The sequence below is a fragment of the Trichophyton benhamiae genome (assembly GCF_000151125.1).
Source record: "Trichophyton benhamiae CBS 112371 chromosome Unknown contig01145.0, whole genome shotgun sequence".
Classification (NCBI taxonomy): domain Eukaryota; kingdom Fungi; phylum Ascomycota; class Eurotiomycetes; order Onygenales; family Arthrodermataceae; genus Trichophyton; species Trichophyton benhamiae.
In genome coordinates, this window is record NW_003315111.1 from 380,702 (window position 1) to 400,462 (window position 19,761).

The 19,761-nt window shown below is 49.8% G+C and overlaps 8 protein-coding genes across 8 annotated transcripts; 3 read left to right on the top strand and 5 right to left on the bottom strand.

The window, feature by feature from the left end:
- Nucleotides 1-61: 61 nt before the first annotated feature.
- ARB_05512 (uncharacterized protein) lies at nt 62-2,134 on the top strand (the record flags this gene model as incomplete). The annotated part of the gene is made up of 1 exon (XM_003016069.1): nt 62-2,134. One exon carries the CDS (start codon nt 62-64, stop codon nt 2,132-2,134), a length of 2,073 nt encoding a protein of 690 aa, XP_003016115.1.
- An 845-nt stretch (nt 2,135-2,979) lies between these two features.
- ARB_05513 (uncharacterized protein) lies at nt 2,980-4,584 on the top strand (the record flags this gene model as incomplete). The annotated part of the gene is made up of 1 exon (XM_003016070.1): nt 2,980-4,584. One exon carries the CDS (start codon nt 2,980-2,982, stop codon nt 4,582-4,584), a length of 1,605 nt encoding a protein of 534 aa, XP_003016116.1.
- A 337-nt stretch (nt 4,585-4,921) lies between these two features.
- Nucleotides 4,922-6,778, bottom strand: ARB_05514 (uncharacterized protein; the record flags this gene model as incomplete). Its single annotated transcript, XM_003016071.1, has 3 exons — nt 4,922-6,234; nt 6,384-6,631; nt 6,726-6,778. 3 exons carry the CDS (start codon nt 6,776-6,778, stop codon nt 4,922-4,924), a joined length of 1,614 nt encoding a protein of 537 aa, XP_003016117.1.
- Nucleotides 6,779-6,874: 96 nt separating this feature from the next.
- ARB_05515 (uncharacterized protein) lies at nt 6,875-7,078 on the top strand (the record flags this gene model as incomplete). The annotated part of the gene is made up of 1 exon (XM_003016072.1): nt 6,875-7,078. The coding sequence occupies one exon, from the start codon at nt 6,875-6,877 to the stop codon at nt 7,076-7,078; it is 204 nt and encodes a 67-aa protein (XP_003016118.1).
- Nucleotides 7,079-7,132: 54 nt separating this feature from the next.
- On the bottom strand, nt 7,133-7,651 carry ARB_05516 (uncharacterized protein; the record flags this gene model as incomplete). Its single annotated transcript, XM_003016073.1, has 1 exon — nt 7,133-7,651. One exon carries the CDS (start codon nt 7,649-7,651, stop codon nt 7,133-7,135), a length of 519 nt encoding a protein of 172 aa, XP_003016119.1.
- A 637-nt stretch (nt 7,652-8,288) lies between these two features.
- On the bottom strand, nt 8,289-9,352 carry ARB_05517 (uncharacterized protein; the record flags this gene model as incomplete). The annotated part of the gene is made up of 3 exons (XM_003016074.1): nt 8,289-8,722; nt 8,901-9,142; nt 9,210-9,352. 3 exons carry the CDS (start codon nt 9,350-9,352, stop codon nt 8,289-8,291), a joined length of 819 nt encoding a protein of 272 aa, XP_003016120.1.
- Nucleotides 9,353-13,301: 3,949 nt separating this feature from the next.
- On the bottom strand, nt 13,302-15,418 carry ARB_05518 (uncharacterized protein; the record flags this gene model as incomplete). The annotated part of the gene is made up of 3 exons (XM_003016075.1): nt 13,302-13,778; nt 13,862-14,217; nt 14,326-15,418. The coding sequence occupies 3 exons, from the start codon at nt 15,416-15,418 to the stop codon at nt 13,302-13,304; spliced, it is 1,926 nt and encodes a 641-aa protein (XP_003016121.1).
- Nucleotides 15,419-16,987: 1,569 nt separating this feature from the next.
- ARB_05519 (uncharacterized protein) lies at nt 16,988-19,636 on the bottom strand (the record flags this gene model as incomplete). The annotated part of the gene is made up of 8 exons (XM_003016076.1): nt 16,988-17,273; nt 17,357-17,471; nt 17,538-17,885; nt 17,964-18,652; nt 18,754-18,780; nt 18,858-18,980; nt 19,054-19,317; nt 19,419-19,636. The coding sequence occupies 8 exons, from the start codon at nt 19,634-19,636 to the stop codon at nt 16,988-16,990; spliced, it is 2,070 nt and encodes a 689-aa protein (XP_003016122.1).
- Between the last annotated feature and the right edge of the window lie 125 nt (nt 19,637-19,761).

Genomic DNA, 19,761 nt, shown 5'->3' on the forward strand with positions numbered 1-19,761 from the left:
GAACCTCAGAATATTAATTATGGCAACCTAATTCTAACACCCCCTAGATACAACTTCGAAAATGGCGTCAGAACTCTACTACTTTAAGCCGTCGACGCCACCTCGGGCTCTTATGTCTGATGCTGAGCTACTTGGCTCTGCTCATAGTCGGACAACGTCAGGCTCCTCTGAATACGCTTGTTCTTCTGCATATACCGATGACTCTTCACCCGCATCTCGCTCGACTAGTGTATCTACTTCTAGCAGGTCTCCAGGTAGACGAGCACCGGGCCCTCTACTTTTGCCCAAAATCAGACCCCAGGATATTGTTGTCGAGCCTCAATCACACTATGGCCCGCAACGAAGTCGGAAAGCCCTTTCGACTACGCAGAATCCCCCGGGGTTTGCCCCTTATCCTGCTTCACGCCCTTCTATTTCCCGAAGGGCAGTTGAGCCTATTGACTGCTCGCTGGTCTCCCCAGTTTGTGCCACACCTGCATCATATGGCTACCCTGGGGGTAGTGCTATGTCTCCCCTCTCTGCAGTCCCTCCCTCGAGCTCCAGACGAAGAGCTTCTCATTCACGGAACCCGTCTGTTTCTAGCATCGATGATGCCACACTAAGTCGTTATGGTTACCCTACTTACCGCCAAATCCCCAAGTACCTTTCTCAATATAGCCCAACCACCCCTGCTTCTGCAACATCTTTCACATATCCAACACCCACATACCCTACCACCCCTTACACAGCTACAGCAGGTGATCCACACGTTAGTTATCCAACGTCCAACTATTCTACTCCTGCTTACCCAGGTACATACCCATCTCCCGCCTATCCAACCTCTGCCTACTCGGCCGGTGCAGAAGCTTATGCTCCCACCTCGGAGGTTGCATCTACACAAAATCATTGTGGCTTTTCTGATACCACAGCAAGAGCGCTGGGGGTTTCGACTGTTGACCCTTCTTTCCCTCCCTCTCTTAATGTCATTCCGCCATCCCTTGCACCACCAATGGATTACTCTTCATCGTCGTCATCTGCATCTACGACTTTGCTGGAGTACCTCAATGCACCCATGCAGGCCATCAACCTCGTCGAAACTATGGCCTACCCTTCAAATCGAGTGAACCCAGCACATTTTTGGTGGGACGTCAGGAATATACGACAATGGTCGTCCTTTTCCCTTGAAGCTATGAGTGCTATTCCTCGCTTCCCCCAGCTTCTTACGACAGGGGTTTCCCAGGATTGCCTCCCGCTTAGCACTGTTGCGCCATCTCGGCTCTATCCAGACTCAGAATTCTCATTGACTGATTTGATCCGCGATGTCTATGCCCCGCGAGTAAATGCCGCTCTTCGCATATCCCAAGGACGCGATTGTCTGTCCTTATACCCTGCTCCAATAAATCCAGCAAACAGGGATAACGACCCGCATTTCATCGCAAACTATGCTAGTGATACAGAGCAGACTCCGTCTGGCCTCCCCCGTGGCCGCATTGTCGGCTTAGTCAAGACATTCAACAGATGGAACACTGGAATGCGAAATGAAGCACCTCATCGACGTGTTGAGTATCTCAATGGCCTCTCTCATTTGCAACGCTGCATGAGGGAACACTCCTGCCGCTATGGATTCATCATGACTGAGATTGAACTTGTCTGCGTGCGTGCTGGTTGTGACGAAGGCGACGATGTGCCATATTTTGGCTTCCTCGAACTGGCCACTCCAATCGCAACAAAGTCACCCTATAACCCATCACTATCTAGCATCGGGTTGTCTCGCTCTACTTCTGCCTCTTCGGCTCAGTCATCCGACTATTCTACCTCATCCCGAGGGACCTCTCCTTTTCCTACAGGATTCTCTGGCCCTTTCTCTGCTACTATGGCACTATATTACCTGCTCATGTTGTCTAAGTCCGTGCCTCTACCAACTCAGCCATCATGGCATCTAAATGTTGGTGGCCCAGGAGCCTTAACTCGTCAACGCACCCTGCCAGAGGATAAGGATAGCTGGATTCCCGAGCCGCAGCAGCGGGAAAAGCGCGAGGCAAAGCGAATTCGAGGATGGGTCTGGCCACACGATGCATGGCATCGTCGCGAAGGCGGAGGCTCTAGTAGAACTAGAGCTGCAAAGATCGCTGCCGCGAAACGATGGCATAAGTGAGAGAATCCATTCCTTACTACCACTTAATATTTCTTTTCTGAACAAGACCCTGCGAGTTTGTTGCATGTCAACCGGCGTTCAAAAAATTTCATCTCCTTTTTTATTCATTACTTACTCCCATTGATGGATCGGATAATACCTAATCACGCTCCTTTGTTTAGTTTGCTTCCAATTTTCTGATGCATTTGTTGGCGCTCTTTTCTATTTGATTGTCTGCATTTCCGGGAGCATGTGTTTCCATCTTCTTCTCCTTCGGTGGATTCGTCGTTCACTATATCTTCCTTTCATTGCATGCATTTGATGGAGTAACTACTTTCAGATATTGTTGGCGCATTTTTTGTTGATGGGTTCCTAGCATACTTGGTAGCTTGACTGCAAAATAGTTAAGTTTTTAAGCGCATTCGAATATTAAGAAGCCGCAGGGATATTCGGCTGTTATATTTAGCTACTCACGCCTTAGTTAACTGGCGAATCGTTAAACAGGATTTGGAATAAGAGTATCCTAAGTGTGTGGAGAATAGTTACATAGAGGCTTGCTCCAGCAGCTATCAAAATAGCCGATTAGTTAGTTGGCCGCCTTTCATAAGCAAACGTTCGTATGTGTAACACTGTCATCCATATATGCCCCCCCCCCATTATCAAAGCCATGGTGGATTGAGGAGAAAATACGAGCAAATGAACGAGAGGATGATAGCAACTGCATGCATGATAGATCCCCGCACAGCTATCTGACTGGCCATATAAAAACTGAGTAGTTTACCTCCCTGCCCACTGGCCATCTAGCCATCCAGCAGACATAACCAACGACCTGCAACACCCACTTGAAGATACCAACTACACCAGCCATGGCGAGACAACCAGGGCCATTACGATTCTTGGTTATTGGCGCTGGGCAACGAGGAACTGCCTATGGAAAAGCCGTAACCAATGCCACCGACGGGGTTATCTACGCCGTTGCCGAGCCTAACAATGAGACCCGCCAACGCTTTGGACGAAAGTACGTCTGGGGGGAAAAGCAGCCGGTTACAGGACAAGAATTCAAGGACTGGAAGAGCTGGCTGGACTGGGAGAAAAACAGACGCAGCAAGCTGGATGGTTCATCTTCGTCGACTGATATTGGAGTTGACGGCGTCTTCATCTGCACTCTGGATGACTCACACCTGGAGATAGTTCAGGCCATCGCGCCCTTGAATCTACATATAATGTGCGAGAAGCCACTGGCTCTGTCTCTGAAGGACATTCTTCTAGCCTCCAAGGCTATTACAGATGCATCTCCAACATCGCCGTTGCCGTCAAAGATATTCTCGATTGGCCATGTACTTCGATACAGCCCACACAACCAGCTGCTTCGCAAACTCCTCCTTACAGACAGGGTGATAGGAGACATCATATCTCTGGAGCATACAGAGCCAGTGGGGTGGTCTCACTTTGCTCATAGCTATGTTCGTGGGAATTGGAGGAGAGAGACAGACATTGGAGATGGCAGCTTATTGACCAAATGCTGTCATGACATCGACTTCATACTGTGGCTGCTCTGCTCACCTCCGCCGGGGGCACCAGTGGATTACCCCGAGCATCTACCGCGAACCATCGCCTCTACGGGGATGCTTGCCCAATTTACAAAGGCGAACAAGCCCGTTGCAGCTGGAGATAGCACGAACTGCCTTTCCTGCCCCATTGAACGGGATTGCATATATAGCTCTGTCAAGATATATAATGATCTGTGTCTGGCGAAAGGCAGTACAGGCTTCCCAGCGCATAACGTATACCCGGAAATCGAAGACGTTCTCTCCAAACATGGCATGGAAACAGCAAAGAAAAACCTCCTCGGCATCCTAGCGCAAGACTACGACGTCAAGACTATGCGTGATGAGGATATTGCTTCGCGCCCATGGTACGGGCGATGCGTGTACGAGTCTGATAACAGCGTATGCGACGACCAATTTGTCACCATGTCCTGGGGGAACGACCCCATACCACACGGCCTTGATATTGGATCAGAATCAAACACGCAATCACCACTTGGCAGCAGGGGTTCCAAGCTCGCTACGCTGCATATGGTGGCTCCCACCGAATCCCAGTGTGTACGCCGTGGCCGGATATCTGGCACCCTGGGTGAAATAACATATGATGGTGAGACGATCAGCATCTTCACTTTCGGGACGGGAGAGACGAAGAAGCATTCCATAGCTCCACCACCCCCAGAAGAAGCAGAGTCCCATGGGGGTGGGGATTATGGGCTCACAAGGGCCTTTGTCAGGGCGGTGGACTCCGTAGAAAACAAGGGGTGGGATGTAAAGAAGGCTCAGGTCGAGATTCTAGGATGTACCTTGGAAGAGGCGATTCGAAGCCATGCTGTTGTCTTTGCGGCCGAAGAAGCACGAAGGGAAGGGTTCGTGGTAAATTGGAAGGACTGGTGGACGAGGAAGACATCGCAAATGCCGAATTGACTATGTAGATGATGATGATTCCCATGTTTTCTTGTACGTAACTAGAAACTCCAGTTCTATGATTAATGCACATATATATTATTCTGTTTATTTAAGTATTTAGGCTATGTGCTAATTAGACTGTGCAATTAGTGTTGACGTTCATTCTCGTGGCCTTTTTTTTTCGGGTTATTCCTGTTTCATCACAGGTCATTAGATCATGAAAACGAATGGATTAACGAGTGGAAATGCTGCAATGCTTCGTGTCCGTAAAGTAATCCCCAGTTTTTTTTACTCCTCACTTTGCAAGAGGTATGTATATGCCTTGCGGAAAGTAGAGCAAGATTATTGAATCTGCTTAGGTCTTGACATCGGGCTCCTCCCGGCCAATGTACTCCTTCAACTTGAGAAGCTTAACAGCGAGGGCGACATTGTCCTTTAGGTAGTCCTGAGCATCCTTAAGGATCGCCTTTGAGTCACTCTCGTGGCGCTCAATGTAGAGACGGATGGTAGCACCACTGCTGCCAGTTCCAGAAAGTCTGACAACGATGCGGCTGCCATCATCAAAGGTGACGAATAATCCCTGGTTCTTGCTCACACTGCCATCCAGATCGGTATAGCTGAAGTTGCCTGCTCCAGTGACCTTTCGGCCGGAGACAGTGGAGCCAACAAAGGTTTCTTTCTGGTTGACAAGTTCAGCCAGGTCATCGATGACCTTCTTTGCTCCGTTGCTATCAACATCTTCATAATCGTATCTGGTGAAGAAAGTGCGTCCATAGATGCTCCAGAAGTCTTGCTGGATGGCAGCAATGCTCAATGGCTTGTCAGGGTGAGACTTTGCGTAGCCAGCAATGATGTTGAGCCAGGCAACGATGGCCCAGAGGCCATCCTTCTCTCTAATATGGTTGCTGCCAGTACCGAAACTCTCCTCTCCACATATTGACATCTTCTTATTGTCAAACAGAGCGCAGAAGAACTTCCAACCAGTCGGAACTTCGTAGCATTGGAGATTCTGTGCCTTGGCAACTCGATCGACAGCGCCGGAGGTCGGCATGGATCGGGCCAGGCCGTAGACGCCTTGCTTCTGGAAGTACGGGATAAGTTTAGCATGATGGGCGATGATGGCAAGACTGTCTCCTGGAGAAACAAACGCGTTGGCACCGTAGATCATGTTGCGGTCACCATCGCCGTCGCTGGCCGCTCCGAACTGAATACCATCCTTGTCGACTGCATCCACCAGCGATTTGGCGTAGGTCAGGTTGGGATCTGGGTGGCCACCATTGAAATCGGGGCTTGGAACGCAGTTCTGGGTGCTGGAAGCGGGCAGGCCAAGTTCTTTCTGGAAGATGGCAACTCCGTATGGTCCGGTGACACCGTGGAGGCCATCAAACAAGACCTTGAAATCCGGGCGGCTCTGCAAGAAAGACTTGATCAAGCCGAAGTCGAAAATGTCCTTCAACATCTCGACGTAATCAGCGGTCGAGTCAATGATTTCGACCTCCAGGGACCCATACTGCTGGGTGCCAATTTCCGAGAGTTTAACCTCCGAAAGGTCTTCGATCTTGTATGAGGTCAAAGACTTTGATACTTCATAGATTTTGTTTGTCACAGATTCCGGGGCGGGAGCTCCGTTTGAGAGATTGTATTTGATACCAAAATCAGCGTTCGGGCCTGTTGGTTGCGGTGAGAGGGACACTCCCTGTCAGTTCAATGTCTAGATACGAAAAGCGATCCGAGAATCACGCAATTGTTTTGTTTTTAGTTACCTCCAGGATTATGACTTGCAGTCAACAGGATCCCCCCAGTCGCCTGTCTCTTACGAATGACATGGCTAGCTGCAGGGGTGCTCAGGATGCCATTTTGTCCGATCAACAGCTTCTTGACGCCGTATGCAGCTCCAATGCGAGCAATGAGCTGGATGGCTTCGGTGTTGTAGAATCTGCCGTCACCACCGATAACGAGGAATGCGTCCTGGGCCCCCTCAGGGATCGAGAGCAGGATGCTGGCCACGAAGGCCTCGGTGTAGTGCTGCTGCTGGAAAGTGGTGACCTTCTTCCGGAGACCAGATCTATAGCTCGACGTTAGCAATCACTCCAATCCCGCCCTGCATGTAGCAGGCAAAATAAAGGGCTTCCTGGCTCTGCGTAGCTCGCTGTACTTACGTGCCGGCCTTTTGGTCAGGGAAGGGGGTGATGTCCACGGTCTTGACGGCCATGATAGCTGGTAGCTAGCTAGGCAGAGCTTCGGTTCTCGCTGTTTATCTCCAATTACGATGCTCCAGGATCACTGAAGCTGAAGAGAAGAGAAGAAAATGGCAGATGACGAAGGTGAAGCAGTAGAAAAGAAGCTGAAGCAGGAGAAGAAGAAGAAGAAGAAGAAGAAAGAGAGAGAGAGAAAGAGAACGAGTCGAAACCCTGGACGTCGTCAGGCATCGCGGGGCATCACGTTGTTTCTGCTGGCCGCAACCTCAACCTCCTTTTTCCCGCCACCCCAAATAGCTATGATAATTAATTAATGCACGAGTAATATCGACGGCAGACGTGGACAGAGAGAGAGAGAGAGAGGCTAGCTACGAGAGGAACAGCTTCTGGCGGTAGTACTTCATCTCCTCGATGCTCTCCAGGATGTCCTCCCGCGCCAGATGGACGCCCTTCTTCGCCGGCGCATCCCGCAGCACCTCGTCGCTGGCCCATCGTCGAGCGGCCTCCTTCACGCTGCTCACGTCCAGGATGCGGTAGTGCAGCCAGTCCAGCACCTGTGCGTACGGCGGTTTGGCGAGAAAAGCCCGGTCGGCGTGCACGCTGTTCCCGGCCAGCAGCGCGGTGCGGTGCGTGGGCACATACTGCTTGATGTAGGCCAGCAGGTCGCAGGCTACCTCCTCGGCCGTCGTGGAGGACGAGAGCACTGCGGCAGTCAGGCCTGAGCGGCCGTGGGTGTCGATGCACCAGGCATTCATGCGGTCGAGGACGTCCTGCGGCTGGTGGACGACGGCCTCAAAGCCTTCAGGTTCGAGCAGGTTGAGCTGCGCGTCTGTGATGAAGCAGCATACCTGCAGTATGTGGTCATTTGCCGGATCGAGACCCGTCATCTGCGTGTTGCCGGCCTCATTGGTTAGCTGACTTGCGCCAGATAGACTTTTATACGAAGAAGCTGGGTGGAACGGGGGTCAAACCTCACAGTCGATCCAGACTAGAGGATCACTAGATCGTTGAAGAGCCATGGGTCAGGCAATAGAAGGAAGGGGACGTTCAAGAGAAGCTTGGTTATTGGAAATGCGGAGAGAAGATTGAGGTTTTGATCGGACGGAGAAGAAAAAGTGTATGTATGTATGTATGTATGTAGGTAGGTATTTGTCTTCGGCTCTAGGGTGGCCAAAGGAGAAAACGTTCCGTGGCCAGCCAACTATATAGCTATACTTTAAAAAAATTATACAGCAAGAAGAGAGCCAGGAAAAAAGTCAAAGAAAAAGAAAGTAAAAGTAAAGTATATAGGCCGGGTGAAAAAGCTGGGTATCAGAAATAGACCTCCCTCCAAGGGGTATGTATGGTTTTTTTAAAAGGCCAAAGCTGATTGAAGATAGTGGCAGTAGAAGAGTAGGAGACAAAGGAGAAAAGTAAACGACAAAACGCCGAAAGGAAACACATATCCAAAGCCGTTTAAAAGGATACCTCCCAGAAAATTAAACCAAAGAAAAGAATTTATATAAGATATGAACCCCCAGGGCATCAAACGTAGTTGTTATATCGATCCTTTTGATAGTCATTATAAGCGGGTTCGTTGCGGAAGCCACTCCGGGACGGGTTGCGCACGTCGTTGGCTCTGCTGTCGTAGGACCGAGGCGAGGTTGGATAGGTCTTTGTTGAAGGGAACTCCGCCGGGCTCAGTGCAATGGTCGAGCCTCCGTCGTCTTCGTCCTCGGTCTGTCGGGATCTGACGAACTGGTGGATGGTCTGCTGCTTGTAGATTCCCCCAGAGCCCAGTCCGTTGGAAGGGTTGCTGCTGCCCCATCGGTTGCCGTATCGTGACCCCGCGCTACTGCTCTTGAAGCCCAGGTTGGGGAAATATTTTTGTGCAAACGGCCGAAGAACGGGTATAGATGTGCAGATCACAGCAAGGTTGATTTCGAGGTCGGTCCACACCCAGACATTGTATCCTTCCCCTAAAATTGAATATCAAGTCAGCCTTCCGAAAACAGGCTTTTTTTAAAGGGTCTGGGAGCTGAGATCCTTTCACTTACAGGTAACATCGTATGTTCCCACAAGAGTCCGGTACATATACCACGACTTGACGCACCCTGCTACACAAGAACTGTACAGAATACCAGGTCAGTCGTGTACCAAGAGAGAAAAAAAAAAGTAAAGGATCAGAGATTTGAGAGCCATACATGAAACCCAAACACATCATCACAATGAGTACAATTCTGTCCCGAACTGGTAGATGTAGCTTCCAAAGCGCAGGGCAAGGAGTGACAAGTATCATAACGTCCATCACAGCGTTGGAGTAAATGCCTGGAAGCAATCTATATTCTTCTTCCATGCAACCTTTTTGCAAGAAGGAGTTCCAGTAGTTTGAGAGTGGGCTAGATATCAAGCGAATTAGGATCCGTTTCTTTTGAGATATCAGATGAAACGGGGACGCAATCTTACATGCAAGCAATGAGCATGAGAACCATGAAAGCCACAAACCAGGCAAGAACCAGGCCGACCTGTAGCCATGCTAGCCGGATGTATATCTTTTCAGTGAAGAAACGAAGGTAGGAGGCCAGAATAGATAGCTTCACGAGGGTCATGAGCGGAATGAACAAGACTTGACATATGTAACTCGTCTATAATACGGTCAGAGTATTGCAAAAAACCAGACGAGGTGTAAGGTAAGGAGAATCTGGAGTCGAGTGGTGGTATCCTACTATTCTTGATTCCCTGAACTCGCTGAACTTGAAGTCCCAGATGTGAAAGCCTGCCAAATAAAACTTGCCGTCAGCGATTTTTCTAGACCGATGACCCGATTGACTATAATGGAAAGAACTTACCCCATCCATATCTAGTACTGACAATTGCTGATGCTGAGATGCCCATTAAAAACGGCTATAGTGGATATATTAGCCAAATGTCCAGCTACTGGACATGGATTGAGAGAAGAAGAGGAACATACAATAGCAGCCACCATAAGCCAATCATCCCATGATGCAGCTTTTCGCAAATGAAGGCGAACGTACATCCGCAGTGACATGACGATAATTGATAGTGTCGTGAAGATCACTCCTATAATGGCCAGCTCCGGCCCAGCGTACTCTGGGTTGACGTAGTTGGGCTTCGGCCATGTTTTAATGACCTCTGGAGGCGGATTTCTCATTGTGACGGTTCAAAGCTCAAGGGGCAACCAGAGGAGCAATCAAGGGAGTGAGCTGAAGGCTTGGGCAGACTTGTTGAGATCCTAGCTGGCCACTCTTTCCGGTCTCTGGAAAGCGAGTGGGCTCCTGGGATATATATATGTATAAAATATATGCCCTCTAAAATGCCGATGGCCTTTCCCCCCCAGAGCTCTGAGTTCTAGTGCCAGAAATAGAATTTTGAGCAACCACACCACGATCGAGAAACGAAGAGTACAAACGAGGAGGCTTAAAGTAAAAAAAAGGGGACAAGAGCGAGAAAGCGAGAGATGGTAATGTTTATAAGAAATAAGTCGGCATCGATCGCCTGGAGACCCGCTTACTTGGGTTGGAGTGGAATCCCGACTGTTTGGAGGTAGATAGGCCGAAGCAAAATATAATAATGCCTGATCGTGCAGCGAGGTCGGTATACGAGCGGAGGCGATTTCAACTCGAAAAAAGTAAAACGGACGTAGGAAATAGGCATAGCTCGCAGTCAGAAGGGGGAAGACCAAACGTCCATGTCTTTGCCGCTTGGGAAATTAAACGCATCGCCGTTCCTTGGGTCGATTCAAGGTTCAACATGACCCCGTTGATATCCCCATCCATGGATGGAGTCCATGCCAGATCCTTGATCAACCTCGTAAGCGACGGGGCTTGTAGCGTGCTTCATCGACAACGGTTTTGTTTTTTCCTTAATGTTTTGGTTCCCCTTCTTCCCTGCTGCTGCTGCGTTTTCTCCTGGCCAATTTTTATGGCAGGACTTGGATAGGACAAAGCGTGCCCCGTACCCCGGGGGAATGGGCTGTTACTGTACGGAGTAACTGTTGCGTTGTTCGCCTTCCCCTTTTTCTTTTTTTTTTTTTGTTATATATATATGCGTGGCAGCCACCACCTCTGCCTGCCTTATGCATGAACTACTCCGTACCTGGAGGGCGAAAACGGGCCTTGGTAACATCTGATTCAGGAACCCTTGAGCAAGCACCCTAGTGTCACTAAGGGGTGGGCCGGTGGATCTCCCTGCTTTTCTGGACTAATCGCAAAGAAGAAAAGACTCGACTGTGGACTCTGACTGGTATGGTGGAAGCCTCAATAATAGGGTTTGTTCATCTACCTGAGTCTTCCCTGACTTCCTTAATTGGCTGTTGTAGGGGCGACCTGGTGCCTGGGTTCTCCACGTCTGCTACTATGGAGGACGGCGTACGGAGTACAAGGAGGGACATAAAGATTTGAGAGCATACGGAGTATATGTATGCAAGTCAGTGTATCTAGGCCGGGCTGTTGTATGCACGTAAAAAGCAGGATGATGGGGTAGACACTGATATCGGCCATGATGGAGCAAGCAGTTGGTTGTCGTCACCTGGCTGGCCACCTACCTACTTAACTAGCGTGCTGCTTCCCCTCTCGTACTGAAATCGAGCGTGCGTATTTTAGCTGTGATCGAGTGATTAGTACGGAGATGGGCTTGTTGCATATTTTGATAACTTAACGCTGCAGCCCACGAAGGCCTTTCTAGACTCATCTCTCCAGTATCGAGATATGAGTTGATATCGAACCATGCAAGCCTGGCCGCGCAACAAGCGAGGGGAGTTCGCAGAGCAGCAGAGTTGGCCGTTTTGCTTCCCTCCGTTTCCCTTTTGCGGTCAATCCTTTGCCGCTCAAGCATTCATCAGTGATTTCTATCCTATCCTTCTGTCTCGAGGTACGAACGGAGTACGGTAGACTGGCCACCCTGACACTAGCGACGTCAAGCTCCCATTATATACGGAGTACGTACGAGGCTTTTTCTCTAGCAAAAAAGCATGCGAGTCTCTGAACCACGGCTCCGGCAAAGACATGTGACTTTCGACCTGGGCTTCGGCTTGCTCGTCCGGCCTTTCTTGACTCTGGCTGGCGGGCGGGCGCTGGGTGGCTTCTGGGGCAATTTTCTGGCCGCTTGGATGATGATTGGTAGGAAGAAGAAAAGGGGAGAAAAGGGAAAAAGGAGGCCGACGGGAAATATTTGGGAAAAAAAGAAAAGAAAAGAAAAATCGTCTTTTCTTCTCCGTCTCTTTCGTTGGTGGCTTGCTCTCGAGGTAACTTGCCGCCCAATAATAGCCAGATGACTCCCTCCTAACATGATGACCACCGGCTGCTGGTGGGTGGGCTAGGGAGATGTGATGTGAAAAGTCCTGCCGAATAAGAAAAGGGAATCTTTCTCGAGATCGACCAAAATCACCATTAATATGACTGTTACTAATGTTATCATTATTTCCATGACCGATTATCTTGATCGACGATGCAGATGCAAGAGCTGATGGAGGGGGTGGTTCGCTCGTCGCTTGGTGGTCGTTCGTCGCTCTGCAAGGACAGCTATATCGCAGCTCTGCTAAGCGTGGCTCTCGGCAGGGATTCTTGCGGGCTTTTGCGTTTGGCAGGGGATGTTTCCACTTCCCCTGTTCCTATAGTCCGAACATAATATAACCGAGAGTCAAAGCCTATCAAGGTCGTCAGTTTCGTAGAGTAGATGCCTGAGAGACATGGTGGGACCCCTTGCTGGTCGTAAGGGAAGACAAAGGCCACCACCAACAGGTGTACGTTATGCACAGAGTACTCCGTCCCCTAGCAGACAGCCACCACTACCAGCAGCGGCAGCGGCAGCTAGTCTACCACTATGTAAGGGACGGCGTAAAGGGGAGGAGAGACGGAGTCGGCCATTGTGACTCCAGCCCAAAAAAATTGGTTGAAGTATAAGGGCTGACGTGAGTTAACCTGGCTGCAGCAGACACACAGTAAGTACTCCGTACAGGAGTTCTGAATAGAAATGCCTGAAGAGCTCAAGAAAAGACACAAAAAAATGGACAGAATTACGGAGCGACGATCCATATATTTATAACTTCCTGATTCAAGAATAGGAGGCAGAACTCTTGTTTCTTTGCGATGTACGGAGCAATTGGGATCATGATCCTGGATGCCAACACCTGCTCTGCAACTGACCGATGGGAGCCAAGAGACCACAAAAGAGATACATGCATAGGGACCAAAGGAAGAGTGGACAGCACCAAATCGCAAGAAAGCCAACAGATTTTAATTTGCTCTTTTCCCCGTTTGTCCATTTACCCACGGTGTATTTGGAGTCAGAATGATGGCGCAGTGGATTCCGCGTTGCTGTCTGATGGGACAGGAATCAAAAAAAAGGGGGGGAGGTTGTCGATCAGACTAGTTTCTCTCGACAGTCATGCAAGAGATGGTTAGAATATTAATAGAAATTGAAGCTGTAGTTAGGTAAGTACGGAGTGTAAGGTGAGAAGGAACGGTAAAAGGGAGCTGCATGAATTCTCTTTGTTTTTGTTGAACCCCTGGAACATTAATCAAAGGGAGGGCCCGTTCGCTACAACTCCTCCTCTAAGCCGGGTGACTTTATATCAGACTCCATTATACCCTCCGAGAGTAAGCTCCCACACAGACTATCATTATTAGCAGTGGTGGTGCTTGTATTGTGGTTGGTTATGCTACTCTGGCTGCTTTGGGTTTCACCAGCTGTTGCCGAGGTAGCAGTAGCAGAAGTGTCCATGATCTCGTGAATCTTAGATGATAAGCCAGCCACTTGCCCCTGACGATGAACATTCTCGTCAGTTGCCGATATGCTTGCCCTTTGTTTTTTGAGCGGGCTACCAACATAGGCATCATTGTCGAGTAAATTCATACTTGTCTCCTTGGGCAGACTACTGTGAGGTGGTGTGGAGTCGTGCCTGGCTGTTACTGGCGGGGAAAGCCTTGATCCGGGAGTGCTTGATTTTGAAGCCTTCGCGGGATCTGCGAGACCGGCTGCCGCGGACAAGGGTTCGGCAGAGTGTTGTCGTTTGAGCTAAAAAGGAGTTGCAATGCTATGTTAGCGTCCCATCATGCCATGGTGAAGTTAAGTAATAATGGTGTCCATGATACACATACCTTTATCTGCCGAACACCTTCTGCGAGCTCACCCTGCCGCTTGGCATCATCGGGAGATAGGAGAGAGTTGGCCTCTTTCTCCTCTTCATCCTCAGCCTTACCAACAATGGAAACAGAAACACCTTCGTCATCTTCATCGTCGTCACTGTCGAGTTCATTTCCATTGGAGCCCTTTCTTTTACCGGTCTTCTGCTCCTTTTCACGATCTCTAAAGCCGACAAAGCCGGTAGTGCCACCCGGCTTCAGTGGTTTGATATTCGCAAAATCAGGCTGTGTAGACTTTCGACGAGCTGACTTAAGAGACTCCTTGTCTTGAGACTTGGGATCCTTTAATATCCCCATTTTCTGCAATTGGCCTGTAGCAAATCATAAGGCAGGAAAAAGGGGTTGATGTTAGCATGAGTGATTCATCTACTCCAAAATCAAAAGAAGGGTAAACAGTGCAAAGTGGTGAAACAACTTACGTTCACCCCTATACATGAATGTAAAGACGGCATAGGGCTTATCGGTCGGATCGATTCCGGTGACCGTCTGAGTACTGATGGACTTGGGGTCTAGCGACTTTGGCTTCGCAAAGCTAGTGGTATGGTCTATATCTGCCGTGCTGCCGTTTCCATTCGACTCTTGACCACCGCCAGGACCACCATGCAGATCCTCATCATCATCATGGGCATCAAATTGAGGAGAATACTCCCCACGCTTGATCTCGCCGGAAGCCAAGACTCGGAACAAGGCTACTTTAATCTGACCGGCCGTTTCTGGGATAGGGTCGTCATCAAAGTCCGAATCTGTGGATAGCAATTCCGCATCGTCAGATAGCTGCTCCACGGGCGACTGATCATTTGCTCCATAACGAAGAACACCCTTCTCCCGCAGAAGCTTTGGCTTCTTGTCATCCAGATCCATGCCTTCGTCCGCAGCCGCATTAGCAGCGTTTTCATTGCGTTGTTGAAGCTCTCGTTTTCGCCTCCTTTTCTCCATTTTTTGACGCCTTCGTTCAATTTTCTCTGCAGCATCCTTGCCCTCGAGATCTAATCCATTAAGCCATCGTTCTAGGCCGACTTCACGAAACAAGAATTCTCGTTCGGCAAGCCCACCGCCTTCGGACTGCGGAACGCCTACCCACCTCGAATTGACCCAAGTCTCTTCACCCCTTCTTAGTAAGGTGGCCACTTCTTCTTTCTGTCTGCCATCAAAATAGATATATGCCGCAACTGTTTCTCGCGGGGAGGCTGTCATGGGTTGATATGGGCCTATGGAGGACACAGCAGTAGGTTGGTCCGGGAGGCCTCCCACAATCTTGGGCCTCGGATAGGGGTTATCTGGCGTGGCTTTTGGCGTGGAATAAGGGACTGTCAGACCTGGTGTGAGGAGGGTGATTGATATGGCGAATGTCGACTGTTCTGGCTTCCCCGTGGCCGAGTTGGGAAGCTTCGGAGGCGGTACCGGGATGTAGCAGGCAATTCGAGAGGCACGGGAATGGCGCTGAACTGAGTATTCGGCAAGTGGCCCATTAGGCGTATGGATGCTGACTGCAAGACCCTTAAAACAAGGCATGATTGATATAATCTAAAAAAGTCCCTCCCACCCTAGATGATAACAGCCAGGGATTGGTTATGCAGGTGCCGACAGAAGATACCGCAAGGAGCCTGAAGGCAACTAAAAAAATAGAAAGGGAGAGAGGGAGAAGTAGAAGCCGAGAGAGAAGCCGTATAAGTTGGTCGGATGTGTGTACGTTATTAGAAAAAGGAGCGGAATGGGTCGTGGCTAAAGGCAGTCAATGTTAGTGACAGAGACCATTAAGATAAATAGCGGCCACTTCTCTCCTTACTAAACAAGCCAACTCACTGGATATTAAATAGAATAAAGCCAGTTATTGCAGTATTATGGTAAACCCAGACATCCAAATCATCTAAATGTGCGGCCGTGGTCGTTAAGGCAAGGAGACAGGAAGATAGGTAGAGAAGGGCCAAAGAGAAGAAGGTAAATAAAGAAAAAACAAAAAGGACGAGCAGCAGAAAGGAAACAGGATCCAACAACGGCCAAAGCTCTGAGCGGTCAAGGAGACCTTGGTCCGGCGAAGAAGAAGATCGATGACCGCCACCGGTTCTTTCGCAGAGGATTAAAAGGGACAGGATGGCTCGGGGGTATGCGCGCGCAAGTGCAGAAGACCGAATTACAGGTCACCTCCCCCCCGGTCTGCGAGTTGTCCGCGTTCGCTTTTGTTCTTTTGTTCTGGACTACTGGTTTGCTGATGGCCGCCTATCTGGTGGAAAAGACAGCTCCACCGCCGATGGGAGTTATACGGGACAAAAAGCGGGAACCCACAGTGCCTCTAGAGCTGCGTCCTGATCGAGGGGCGAGAGCTGCAGATGGCGTTGGGCGGAGAATGGGGAGTAAGACCTCGTACGGTAGAGTGTCGGGGCTAGCGCAGACGGAGAGACGAGGGTCGATGGACGGGACGTCGGCCTGGTATCGAGACAGAGAGGCAGGATGAGCGAGGGCGAGGCGAAGGAAGACGAAGAGGAGGGAGAGACAGAAGTTGAAGATGGAGTTGGCGACGATGGTCGTTATTTCTGACCACAACAAAAGAAAAGCCAAAAAGGGACAAAGTTGGATTGGCAGGAAGAGGAGGCCACGTGATGTACACTTGGGCGGGCTGACTGACTTTGGACGATTGGATTTGATGCTAGCTGATGATTATTATGGATTGGTATCTATCTTGTGATGGATGGCGATGACGGCAATAAAAAGTAATACGTAGCTGTGTTAATGGCACGAGTAATAGTAGGAGTGACCTAGTGCGGAGTATAGCATAGATAGAAATAACGAGAGACACCGGCGTATCATTAGAGCTGCTTCTACCTGCTGCTACTGGCTACTACCCGTAACTTATACCAACCAGATACTGCCCAGTAGTCTACCTACTGGGCAGCGAGATAGCATGAAAGCAAAGGAGACCAAGCTGTTTCAGTGGCCAGCAACAAGAGCAGAATTAAAACAGGCAAAAAAGAGAGGCATTATCCTTAACTAGTAAAACATGACACCCTTTATCTGTATTATCTAAACAAGACAAGGTGACGAAAATGGTGCTAAAATGAGATAAGATGCAGTAAGAAACTCTTCTCACATCTTCTCTGCTGTCGCCCCATGGTCAGCCTGGACACTAGGGCGGGCGTCATCACTGTCATCGTCTCGGTGAAGTTCATCGAACTTGTACAAGGGTTCGAGCTCAGCGTGCTTCTGGCGGAGGATGTGTCGACGGAAGAAGTGAGGCAGGACCTTGAAGACTTGGTAGTGCATGTGAGTGGTTGTGGGGACAGCAAAGATATAGTCGAGTTCCTCAAGGGTACGTTGCTTTGTTTCAGGAACCCAGAGATAAATCATTATCAGGGCAAGGACGTTCAGGCCACTGTTTTTGTTTCAAACGAGTTAGGCTTCTTTCTTTCTTTCTTTTTTTCTTCATTTGGACATGGGGAAGAGGAAATGACTTACGCGTAGAAGCCAAAGGCACCAGTTGGGGTCATGGCTTGAAGAATACGGGGGAACGAGACGGAGAGCACTGCTGCCCAGAAAAGACAGGTTGCCACAGCCCATGACATACCGACCTCTGGTTAATTAATTTGGTTAGTAATTATTGCTCTATATTCTATGGAGAAAGACATGTATAACTTACCACGATGGGACAAGGGGAACACTTCAGCAGAGTATGTGAACGGCACTGGCCCCTCGCCAGGAGAGTAGAAGGCAGCGAAGAGGAAGACGAAGAAGGCGACGAGACCGAGGTGGGCCCTGTTTTCCTCGGGAATGTAGAAGCAGAAACCGGCTGCCAGGAGAGTCCATGTCATCTGTGGGAAGGTGAAGATCAACAAAGCTCGTCGACCCCAGGTATCGATGGTCCAAATGGCGGGGAACGCAAAGACGAAGTTGACAAGACCGAAACCGAATGAGGCAATGAGAGCCTCAGACTCACTGGCGCCGGCTTGTTTGAAGATAGTTGACGAGTAGAAGGCCATGATGTTGACTGGTTAACGTCTACATGTCAGCATATCAAATATTCATACATAAGGAAAAGAGGTGTGTATGCATGCATGATACGTACTTCCGCACATCTGCTGAGCAATCATGACGACAAAGGAAGCCAGAGTTGCACGTCGAACTCGGGGAATGGTGAATAGCTGGAAGAAACGGGTGACGTAGTTGCTGTCTCCAGCAAGCTCGGCCTCGATCTGGATCTGGGAGTAGATCAGGTAGAGGTCTCTAGCAGCCTGAATCTGGTGATTTCTTAACCGCTTGAGAGAGTGGAAAGCCTTGGAGATCTTGCCCTTCTTAATATACCAACGCGGCGACTCGGGACAGAGGTACACCATTGCCACGAGAGGGACAGCTGGGATAAAAGCAGAGCCAACTTGCAAGCGCCATGCGATTGTTCCAACATCCTTCACAACCAGGTTAGCAGTGAATCCGAGGAAGATACCGAACGCAGTCCATCTAGTAAAGAAGTTAGTCAGATGCAAACATAGGGAAGGGGCCGAAAGGGGAACGTACAGCTGCCAGCTCATGACGAGGCCACCGCGGACTATAGCAGGCGTATTTTCAGCACAGAAGATGGGAACAGTGGAGGCCTTTGTACCCATTCCCACACCCAGGAGGAGACGAGTTGCGAGCAGTTGTTCCCATGTTTGAGCTACAGCAGAGCCGATGGGGGTCAGGACACAGAATACCGCGGAGACGAAGATGGTACCTCGACGACCGAGATACTGGTTCAGGGGGTCGGAAAGCCAGCAGCCACTATTTTTAATCAGTCAGACAGTGCACTTGAGGAACAAGCAGCCCAAAAAAAAAAAAAAAAAATAACGGGGTATTTCGTCTGAGTTCGGTCTTCTGCTTACAATAGAGCGGAGCCAATGTATGGGCCACTGAGAAATCATGTTAGCATGCAGGTACAACAGCTACACAAGCGATTTAAGGTAGCTAAGGTTTTCGGTTAACATACGAGTTGACGAGACCAACAAGCCAGGAGTTCACCTCAGCATTGGGAGCTCCCGGAGAATCATCGATACCTAGAGCTTTAGGGAATGAGAGGTTGGCGCCGTTGGAACCAGTCTGATCCCATCCTCTTTATCGTGGAATGTTAGGACGTCATGCACATAGAACAAGGCCGGGCCAGCTAGGTCGGTCTAACTACTCACTGGACAGCAGCTCCGATAGAGCAGAGGATGATGGTAAAGTACATCGACCATGGCTGGCGCCACTTGTGAGTGACCTCCCGGCGGATAGAGTCTCGCTCGTCGTCGGTCAGGCCCTCGACGGTCTCGAAGTTGGCGGGATCCTTTGCTATGAGGGCGCCCTTTCGCAGCAGCGGCAGCGCATCTTCGATCCCGTACTTGGTCGCAAACTCGTCCACGTCACGGAGAAGCTGTCTCTTGGGGATGCCGGCCAGCGGGTTCTGCACTCTGTATTCCCACAGCTTGATCAGTATGTGCCTTCTCTTAATTCGGTGTTGTTCCAGCTTGGAGGTGTAAGTATATTTATTATATGCATGGTATCTACGCACTTTGCGGATATGTTGTGCTGGAGGTCGATGCGATCTCTCTCTGCGCGCTCTTCGTCTTCAATGTCAGAGCTTCCATTGCTCAGCTTCGGCTCGACATGAGCTGTCTGAGTCTGGGGCGAGACCTGCTGCGTCTCTGGCTGTGGTGCAGCTGTCTCCTGCGTCGAGGTCGGCTGCTGCGTGTTGGTGGCAGGCTCGTTGCCACGCTCGGGTTCGGCCATTATTGTAAAGGCAGGCTTCGCTAGGACACGAAACTATAGCTTCAACAGCCTTGCCTGGAGAAAAGGAGGAGATGGAGGGAAAAGCAGTGCAATGAAGAGCTACAAGCTGTTCGACTATCGGGCGT